General features: G+C 34.7%; 2 protein-coding genes across 5 annotated transcripts; one reads left to right on the forward strand and one right to left on the reverse strand.

Annotated features, from left to right (window-relative positions):
- The first annotated feature begins 1,352 nt into the window (after positions 1 to 1,352).
- Positions 1,353 to 4,170, forward strand: LOC141707136 (uncharacterized). 4 transcript variants are annotated; one of them, XR_012569003.1, is made up of 8 exons: positions 1,353 to 1,524; positions 1,618 to 1,849; positions 1,933 to 2,320; positions 2,437 to 2,574; positions 2,654 to 2,813; positions 2,922 to 3,077; positions 3,173 to 3,316; positions 3,542 to 3,681. XR_012569003.1 is itself a non-coding variant. In XM_074510153.1 (8 exons), exons 1-8 carry the CDS (start codon positions 1,391 to 1,393, stop codon positions 3,737 to 3,739), a joined length of 1,542 nt encoding a protein of 513 aa, XP_074366254.1. In that variant the 5' UTR covers positions 1,353 to 1,390; the 3' UTR covers positions 3,740 to 4,170. The 4 variants fall into 4 exon arrangements, 2 of the variants coding, with proteins under 2 accessions (XP_074366254.1, XP_074366253.1); XR_012569004.1 differs by having other exon boundaries at positions 3,176 to 3,316; XM_074510153.1 differs by having other exon boundaries at positions 2,922 to 3,072; positions 3,176 to 3,316; positions 3,542 to 4,170.
- Positions 4,171 to 4,186: 16 nt separating this feature from the next.
- On the reverse strand, positions 4,187 to 9,573 carry LOC141707135 (protein INVOLVED IN DE NOVO 2-like). Its single transcript, XM_074510151.1, has 7 exons — positions 9,417 to 9,573; positions 7,635 to 8,543; positions 7,244 to 7,425; positions 6,672 to 6,761; positions 6,285 to 6,575; positions 5,353 to 5,562; positions 4,187 to 4,666 (listed from the first exon to the last, which is right to left on the reverse strand). Exons 2-7 carry the CDS (start codon positions 8,533 to 8,535, stop codon positions 4,421 to 4,423), a joined length of 1,920 nt encoding a protein of 639 aa, XP_074366252.1. The 5' UTR covers positions 8,536 to 8,543; positions 9,417 to 9,573; the 3' UTR covers positions 4,187 to 4,420.
- Between the last annotated feature and the right edge of the window lie 209 nt (positions 9,574 to 9,782).

Consider the following 9,782-nt stretch of genomic DNA (forward strand, 5'->3'; position numbering starts at 1 on the left):
GATTGGGGTTATGTTTTTTCAAGAAGTTAGAGTTTAGTTTGATTTTAAGTAAATTTTAATTATTCAGTCCAAACAAAAAAAAAGAAATATTATTGATAAAGAATTAAAAAAAACATGAATCTTGATTTTAAAATAAAAGTTATCCCGTGGCGAAAATGTTAATTTTTTTATAAATTTTACGAAAGTTTGAGATTTTAGTTAAATATGGTTTTTATTCGATCAGAAAGAAAGATAAGGAATTTGAAAACAAAAACTTAAATTTTGATTCTTAAACAAATATATTTGGTATACTTTAAAATAAAAACTAAGATTTGAAGTTATACGTAAAATTAAAAGCTTATTTTTTAAATAAAAATTATTTTATAAATTTATAACTTTTAAAAGAAAGATTGAGATTCCATCTAAATTACTCATTCAATTAAAAAATAAAAGATTGGGGTTTATCGGAAAAAATAGATAAAAAATTAAAAATATAAAAACTTAATTTTTGATAAGTAGATTTTTAATACATTTAATTTTTAGAAGAAAGATTGATATTTTAAAGTAATATATAACTTCTTTCGTGTTCAACGATGAAAAAACATTTACAATTAAGTATACAAAAATTAAATTTTGGCTTTTCAATGATTTTTGATTGTTTTTATTTTTAAAAGAAAGATTGAGTTTTTTAAAATAAAATACGGCTTTTTTCAATCGAATGAAAATGAAAGAATGAAAAAAAAAACTTAATGTTTAACACGCCAAATGCCAATACATATGAATATGAAATGTGTCTAATGACCCCAGGTCAGCGTACAACCTTCAAGCCACATCAGGAGCATCCTGACGTTCTCCGTTAAGTCAATTAGTCAAATAAACGGCAGTGTCATTACTAGCTACTAAAATGATGCATTCGAGACCCCAATAAAAATGATCAAGATATTGATATCTAGAGATGATTTGAGTGACCAATTTGAGATTTAACCTAGACAAATCTTGTGCAGTTACTGTTGAGAGTTTTCCCAAGTATTGCTAGTTTTTTTTTTGACAATACGCAGATTGCTCCATTAGTATAGCATGCCCAAAAACAAACTTGGTCTCGACCCAGAACCGCTCGACCCAAAACCGACAATACGTGGAGTTAGGCTAGTGTAGCAGTCCCAAGAAAACAATCTTGTATCTGTTCACAGAAATATCAAGAAAAGAGTTGAGTAACATGTGGTATACAAGTTACAGTATTGACGTATCTCTAAGTAATCACAGTCCTACCACTTTGGCATTGCTTACTTTTGGTTGAAAGCTCATTCTCACCGTTCATATTTTCTTTAAAAGACCCCACTTCCAAGATATTTGGGAATCTTGAATATTCTATATAGCTATTACTTCAAAATCCTGATTCTTGTTTGCCTTCATGAATCTGCAGTATATTCCTTCCTCTCTGCATCCTCATCCAAAGAATCATATAAACTCGAAGAAAATATCGAATTTATGGACTATATGTTATGACAGAACATTAAAGATCAGTCAAGTTTCAGGATGTATGATGTAACTCCTCACTCTTACAATCTAGTTTAATTCACCTTGGTTTCAATTTACTAGCAACTCTGATGCTTATATGATTTTGCTGTTATGTTGCAGCGCCTGTGTTGATTCTTATGTCTACTGCAGTTTACGACGAAAAAAATCAACACATAGTTTGAAAGTTTGTGCTGTGCAGCCACAGAAAAAGTTTAAATGGATTGCTGAACTGAAAGAAGAGACTCAATATGGTTCTTCGAAGAAGGGAACTATAGCTGGTGCAGTTGCTTTGATTATTGGCACCAGCATTGGTTCTGGAATACTTACTCTCCCTAAGAAAACTTCTCTTGCTGTAACATCTCACTCCTTATGGATTGTAAATATATCATTATGTTTGTTTACTCATTTTTATGATTAGCTTACTTTGACAAACAGGGGTTAGTTCCGAGTACGATATCGATTACTGTATGTTGGGCATTTCTTTTGATTGAAGCACTTCTGTTAGTTGAAGTCAATGTTGGTTTGCTAAAGTTGAAGAAGAAGAGTGAAGAGAATGAATTAGAGGTGATCTCCATTAGAACAATGGCACAAGAATCACTTGGAGAGTGGGGTGGTTCCTTGGCTACCGTCACCTATGTTTTCTTAGGTTACACTTCTATGATTGCTTACAGTTCTAAGTCTGGGGAGATCCTTTACCATTTATTAAATATCCCTGAGTCAGCTTCAGCCTTCTTGTTTACTGCTATCTTCAGTACTCTCATTACTGTTGGCGGAACACGTACCACTGATCAAGTTAATCAGTGGCTCACTGTTTCTATGATAGGTACAACTTTGTAACTCTATTGACTTGTGTTTCTTAATGGTGTCTTGGTGTGGCAGGATCAATATCCTGGTAGTTTTTGTAAGTTATGTTAAGATCTGTTAGAGTTTATGAAACAGGTTTACTTGCCTTGATTGAGGTCCTGGTAGTAGTATTTGGAGGATGGTCAGGATTTGAGGAAAATGGAGACTGGACAAAAGTTCCATCCACGATTCCAGTGATGATTTTTTCATTGGTCTATCATGATCTTGTACCTGGTGAGTGTGTGTGCTGTGTGTGTGTAAGGTGCTGAATGTTTCTATAAAGGGTAAGGCAATGACACAGCTTTGTATGCAGTTCTTTGTGCATATTTAGAGGGGGATGTACAACGTATAAGGGCTTCTCTTTTGCTAGGAAGTATAGTCCCATTGTTAGCATTTTTGGTTTGGAATGCGATAGCGCTTGGCCTCTCATCACAGGCTCAACAGTTTGTTGATCCTGTTGAATTGCTAATGAGGTGACTTGATGCTTAATTTTTCCTCATGATTGTACTTGTTCCTTAAAGAACTCCAATTCATCGAAATTCTTGATCCTTAACATATATAAACCTTTGTGCTCAATATAGGGTAAGATGGCCTGGTGTTTCAGTTATGGTAGAGGCCTTCTCACTACTAGCTATAGGAACATCAATAATCGGGACTCTTCTGAGCTTCTCTCAGTTCTACAAGGAACAACTCAGTATGCTATCAAAAAGTTCTCCCTCAGAACCAACTCCGGTTAGGTGCTTAATGATGTACTTGTTATTCTTAGACCAGCTAAATTGTATTGTAGTTTAAACACAGCCTGCCAGTACTGAAATAAAAAGCACAAGTGTAGCAGGAAACAAGCAAACAACTTTGGCTAAACAACTGGTGGGGGAAGAATAAGGCAAACATCACAGCAACATTAATGGTAGTTGCACCAACCCTGTTGGTGTCAACGATAGTTCCAGATGCATGCTCTGCCGCAACAGACATTGCAGTATGTTCTTATTTGCACTCTATTCTTTACCATTGTCCAGTCTGAAGCCTTTGACATGGAAGACCACAGAGTTTGATTGTATATAGTATATAAAAAACATTGTACATACATATAAGCATCACTTTCTTTGATAGTTTGCAAGTTCAGTGCTGGGATATTATTGTTGAACCTGAAACAAGTCTTCACATAGTTCCCCTTATAACTTTGCTTTCTAATGTGAAACAGGGAGGTTACTGTATGACAATCTTGTACGGAATTCTTCCACCAGCAATGGCTTATGTAATGTATCAAAGGAATTACGAAAACATGGGAAACAAGACAACAATGTCAAGAGCACGCCTAGGTCTTTGGGGCCTTGGATTGTTTGCCTGTTCAATAGTTTTGGAGCAGATACTGCAAGATCTCTCATACTTGCCAGAATGAACAGGCTGCACAACACCATGACTCTAGATATAAATTTCTCTTACCAAAACAATAAACATGATTTTATTGTCACCATACATCTTCAGTCACTCATTTTTACACATGTCATCATCTAGAGGCCATTTCGGTAGTTGAAAAAAAAGCCTCAACTAAGAAACTCTGCAAACAGATGATTACTTGAATCATATTCACCAAATAGATGTACAATAAAAACAATAGTAGTGCTAATTTTTTCAAACTAAAAATAGAAAACAGTTTAATTCCAAAATTATCAGCAATGCATTGTATTATGCTTCTTTTAATGATCAATGTCAAGTTCTAACTAGTTTGTCTATAGAAATTTCCAATTACAGTGTTCTAAAAGGCGTTAGACGAGTCTAGCCTTCAACAATTAAATGGGAAAAAAATATGATTTGTAGCAAATTATATAAAGATTGCAAGCGCATATGAAACAAACCATTATTTTTGCTGAATTTCGCTCTTCAGCTTGATACTGTCTCCTACATCCAGATCTAAGTTGACTGATAAAGAACAAACACACACAGCTACCAAGTTCGAAGTCATACAAGTACATTAGATAGAAAGATCCATACATCATAGTTTTACCCCGGGCCATTGGCCGCCAGATAGTTTATACACACAGAGCTTAAATTTCTTCCCGGAATCACAGCTTTCATCAGGCTAGAGAGGTTGAGGACAAAGCCCTTTTTCCATCCGATTTTTCCATAATTCAAGTAAGTAGTCAGCTCCCTCTTGTAAAGTAGCTTTTCTACCCTTCTTGTAGTTCCACACTTCTGATGTGATGTATCTCCCACTTGGGTTGTACTCGTTTATCTCTCGCAGAGCTGCAGTCACTGCCTTGTACACGTCCTCACCAAGTTCTTTCTTCAAGCTTTTCAATCTTTCATCTTGATCATCAATTATTTCCTGAACCAAGAAACCATATGTTCATTAAACAAATAAATAGCATATCCAAGTTTAAAATGAAAAAAAAAAAAGAATGCAGAGGCTTTTAAAGCTCTACCAATATTGTGTGGATACAGTTCGTCGGTTACTTAATAGAAACTACAAAAGCAGATCGAACAATAGTCTTGCCAGTCTAATTCTACCATCTTTACATTCCAATTTTAACATACAGCACTGTTTTTTGTTTGTAAATACCATGAGATTACATGTTCTGCACATAAACTGTAGACTGGGACCGGAGCTCTTAATTTCCAAATTTAAGAACTTGCTGCCGAGCACTTGAGTGGATGATATTCTGCATTTCTGCTGCTCTCTCAATTTACTATACATTCATCAACCTTTTCAACTATAACTCATAAAAAGCTAAACGTTTAAAGTCAATCTAAAGGCACTTGTAACTGCTAATTGTGTTTCAGTTGTTGTCCTTTGTTAGCTACACAATGCATGCAACTTCAAGAAGTACTGGAACAACGTATAAGGATTTGAATTAATTTGAAACTAAAGTGCAATTTACTACTGCCTATAAATATTAACAACCATGAACTAACTTGAAAGATGAAACAAAATACATATTCTACAAAAACAAGATAAACAGTACAACATATTTCCTGCTTTTATTGAAATAGAAATGAATGTAATGTGCACACCTTATGCGTACCGCCTTCTTCGATTACTCTTAATGGATGCCAATCAGGATCCCGGAGGTGTTCCTCCCACATAGAGCACAGTTCAGAAGCTCTGTCTTCTGCTTCTTCTTGACCATATTTCCGCTTCATTGCCTCATGGAAAGGTTTATTATCCAGCTCACCCATTCTCTTCACGCCAATATCAGTAGACTTTGACATTTCTGACAATGCCTGCAAAACAATAAGATTAGTAATTTCCCTCGTAAAGTCGAGGCTCCCAAATGCTAAACAAAGCTTCATCAAACATATGTTTTCATATACTTCTTTAGTTATGTAGAACTAGCAAAGAAAGCCAGGGTCATGTTCAGAATTTTTTTCCCAGCTATAGCAACACTAATATACATACAAAATGCTTTATTATAATTATATTATTACCATTAGGAAATTCTTTATCTATAGTAATTATAGTTATTTATACAATTAACAAATGTTAAAATATACAACATCATAAACAGCAAAGTTAAATCTATTGTCATGAAGAAATTATAAAAATGCAATCTACTCAAAGAAAAAGTAAAAGATCTTACTCAAAAGTAATACACACACAGACATATATTCAAACCTACAAAATTTCCGAGTTCATGATATTATTTGTCAGGATTATAAAATATATTTCCATAACCATCAGATATATAGTCGACTAGTCAACATAGCTGGCTACATAGTATATACACACATTTATTGTCATCATAATTTTCTCCGCATATAGATATCAATGGTTTTTATTTTACAAAGCATGTCACGGCTGCAATACTCTAAAATTCGTACAAGTTACAATTATATGATCTACTTAGCTTCACTTTAACAGTAAGCCTATAGTTTATGGCCTTCAAACAGAAGCAGGTATGATTAAAAAATATAAAAGAAAAACAGAATACAACGGACAAACTTACAGTAACCAATTCCTTGCGAGCTTCCTGCAGCTCGTCATTGCTTTTGCGCTCTTTGATAATTAGAGCTTGGTTCAGTGCTTGTAGATCTTCATATTCTCCTTCTTTTTCTCGTAAGGATTTGTGTATATCGTCCACCTTTTTAAGAACTTCCAAATCCCCATCATCTCCCACCATGTGCTTCATCACATTTAAATTTCCTTTAAGTTTCTCAATTTCTAGCTGAACTGCTTGTTTCGCATCCAGCTGTGTTTGCAGTTGAAGCAGCCTCCTATCCAAATTTTCTTTCTGGGTCTGAAATCAAAAGTTAGTTCAAAATCATAAGTTTTCGATATCTGAACATTGACTTATTGCGGCAAGTAACCAAAAGCAAAATAGATAATCACACACCTTATGATCTGCTGCCAATCTCATCACACTTTCGTCAACCCTCTTTTGAGCATCAGCTGCCAATTGCAAGGAACTATTTCTCACAGCATTCTGAAGATACATGGATCAAATGATTACCAAAAACAAAATATAACATAGCATTCTGAATGGAAGTCATTGTCTTGAATGCTGTGTCACATGAATGCTTAAATAGTTAAATAACTGCAATTGCTTCTAGAAGGATGATAAAACTGTTAATCTACATCTTCTGCTAGAAATGACTTTTACTATTCCTGGGATTCCTATTTAGCCTTTTAACTTGATGAATAGGTAACACCATAGTCTAATGCCGTTACGGACAAGGAAAATGATGGGTTTTCAGCCCTTCGAAAATCATCAACCTATTAGGTTCAAGAATGAAGGAATTAACTCACTTACATAATGTACAAGTTCACAAGAGGCTTCACAAGTCATAAATTACACTAGAACCTAGTTTCTAAATATTGATTGTAAAAGGAGTTTTAGTAATCAGTTCAACTTTTTTTTAAAAAATAATTCAATCAAAAATACAGAATGGCAAAAAAAAAAGTAACCTCTTCAAGCTCTTCGGAAAGCTTTTTCCTTTCAAATTCATTTTGGGTCTCACGTTTCTCCAATTCTTGACCCCGGAGTTCAAGTTCTTTCTTTTGAGTTTCTAGTAGCAGCTTATTCTTTTCATGGTCCTTAAAAATTTTCTGGAAATGTTGTCGAGCGTTGTCCTGAATTTTCCTTAGCTCTGCATTATGCAATATTATATAAGAAATAAAGTATTCAACCAATCCAATTTGGTAGACTGAATATGTATTCAAAAACACAAAATTATACAGCGGGTATCCCTATGAATGGAGAAGTTTATCTTTGTTGTGAACTTATGATCGATAAGTTCACCCTCCCAGACCCAGATCTGCTGATTATTTACAGAAACCATAGAACAAAAAAACTAACCTTCGTTGTATGACTGATGAAGGTTATCTTTTTCTTCAATTAACTTGTTCAAAGAGTTGGTGGTCTCGGCATATTTGGTTTGCATCTCTTCAAAATGCTTCTGCTTAACCTCAATCACGTTTGCCAAGTTCGATACAAGTTTACTTGTCCTGTTAGCTTCGTCTTCCAAAATTTCAGAAATGGTCCTAAGGTCTCCAATCTTACGCAGATGATCCGTAATAATGCCACCTTGGTTGTAATCATCAGCACGTGCAACCCATCCATAAATATCAGACTTCTGACCTTTCGCTTTCCAGTCCTTTTTTCCATGATGATCAGCGTCATAAGCCTTTTCAAATGCCATGGCATTAGTGAAACCAGACCAATCCTTATTGAATTCAACAATGGCAGTGCCAGAGTGACCCCTATAGTTCCACAAAGGCGAAACTCTTGTGGGATTGAAACCTCTGGCAGCTAGTTGGTCTCTTAGCTTAGAACCACTTCCCCCAACAAATCGGCCATCCTTAAATTCAGTTGGAATATTAACTACAATTCCCAACCATGGCCAAACATATACGTCATCACCATCAAACTCTGCAGGACTATCAACCTTAGCCAAGGCCTTGGATGGACCAGAAGCATCAGTCATATCAACTTCCAAGTATTTGGCCAATCCAAGATGGTTTGCTTTGTCCCTTGCAGTTCGCTTTGAACCGCCCTTGCCCACACCGCCAGCATGCTGTAACAGTTCCCTGTACTGATAGTCTCGCTTTCTTTTTTTACTTGGACAATAAGGGCAAGCAAAGGTAGTATCTGATGTTTTCACACGTTTCTCCCCGTTTTTCAGCTCTTCATAAGATTTTTCTTGGTACTCCTCAATTTCAGTATCACTTATGTCGGTATCTTCCCCAGAACTACTCATTGCAGAATCTGTAAAATAAGCAATGATTTTAAGATATCAGATAAAAGCAGTTTCATAGATTATGTCCAGTGTCATGAATCAAATATAGTTTTTTAAAACATGCCATATGATAACTTCTTTCAACTCCAGTCCTCTGGATTCAATTACAATCAAGGTTTTCTATGTATACTACAGAAATAATTATACTGAATTTCCTGATAAATCACATTATCAATAAGAAAAACAATTTAAGTGAACAACCCAAATCACGTATGAACATAGTAAGCAAGAATCACAATTCTCTATAGCTTAGACACAACAAACACTATGTGACAAATCAATCAAAGATTTTAGCTCCAATGGCAATTAAATGCTCAAATAACCAAACAGAAGATAAATTATCCCAATTTCCCGAAAAGATCACATTTTTAATAAGCAAAATAACATAATCAAACAACCCATGTCAAATGTGAACATTATAAGAAAGAATTACAATGCTCTGTAGCACACACACACACACATACAAACACAAACAACCCCAATCATATATGAACATCATAAGCAACAATTACAATGCTCGGTAGCACAAACACAAACAACCCAAATCACATATGAACATCATAAGCAACAATTACAATTCTCAATTCTCTGTAGCACAAACTCACACACAATGTGACAGATAGAGCAATCATGACATGAAAGATGGTATATTTACACCAAATTGACATGAAAATACAATCTTTACATCAAAATCAAATGTGTTTCATCACAATTTAATCTAAAGATACAATCTTTACATCAAAATCAAAGATGGGTCATAACAAATTGCTATAAAGACACAATCTTTACATCAAAATCAAAGATGGGTCATAGTAAAAATGAAAGAGGAGGATGAAACTTACAAAATTAGGGTTTTAATTTGGGTGGAAATGAAAGAAACTGAGTGGAGTGACTGCAGTTGCGGCAGTGAGCCTCAATTTTTACACCCCTTTCTTACCTACTTATATATGCTCTACTTACATACATACATACAGAAAAATGTACGTGTATATACGTGTATATGTATATAACTCCGTAAACTGGAGTAGTTGGGGGAGTTCGGGACGTGTGAATTTACTAGATCGAATTTACATGACGCCTGTTTTATTTTGTTTTTTATGCGGAAGTGTACATATGTTGATCTCTGAGTTTCTGTCCAAATTGTGATTGTGTCCATAAATTTCCGATCCGAATAATAACAAATTTAATTTTTGTTACGTTACATTATC

Source organism: Apium graveolens, chromosome 2 (genome assembly GCF_009905375.1).
Source record: "Apium graveolens cultivar Ventura chromosome 2, ASM990537v1, whole genome shotgun sequence".
Classification (NCBI taxonomy): domain Eukaryota; kingdom Viridiplantae; phylum Streptophyta; class Magnoliopsida; order Apiales; family Apiaceae; genus Apium; species Apium graveolens.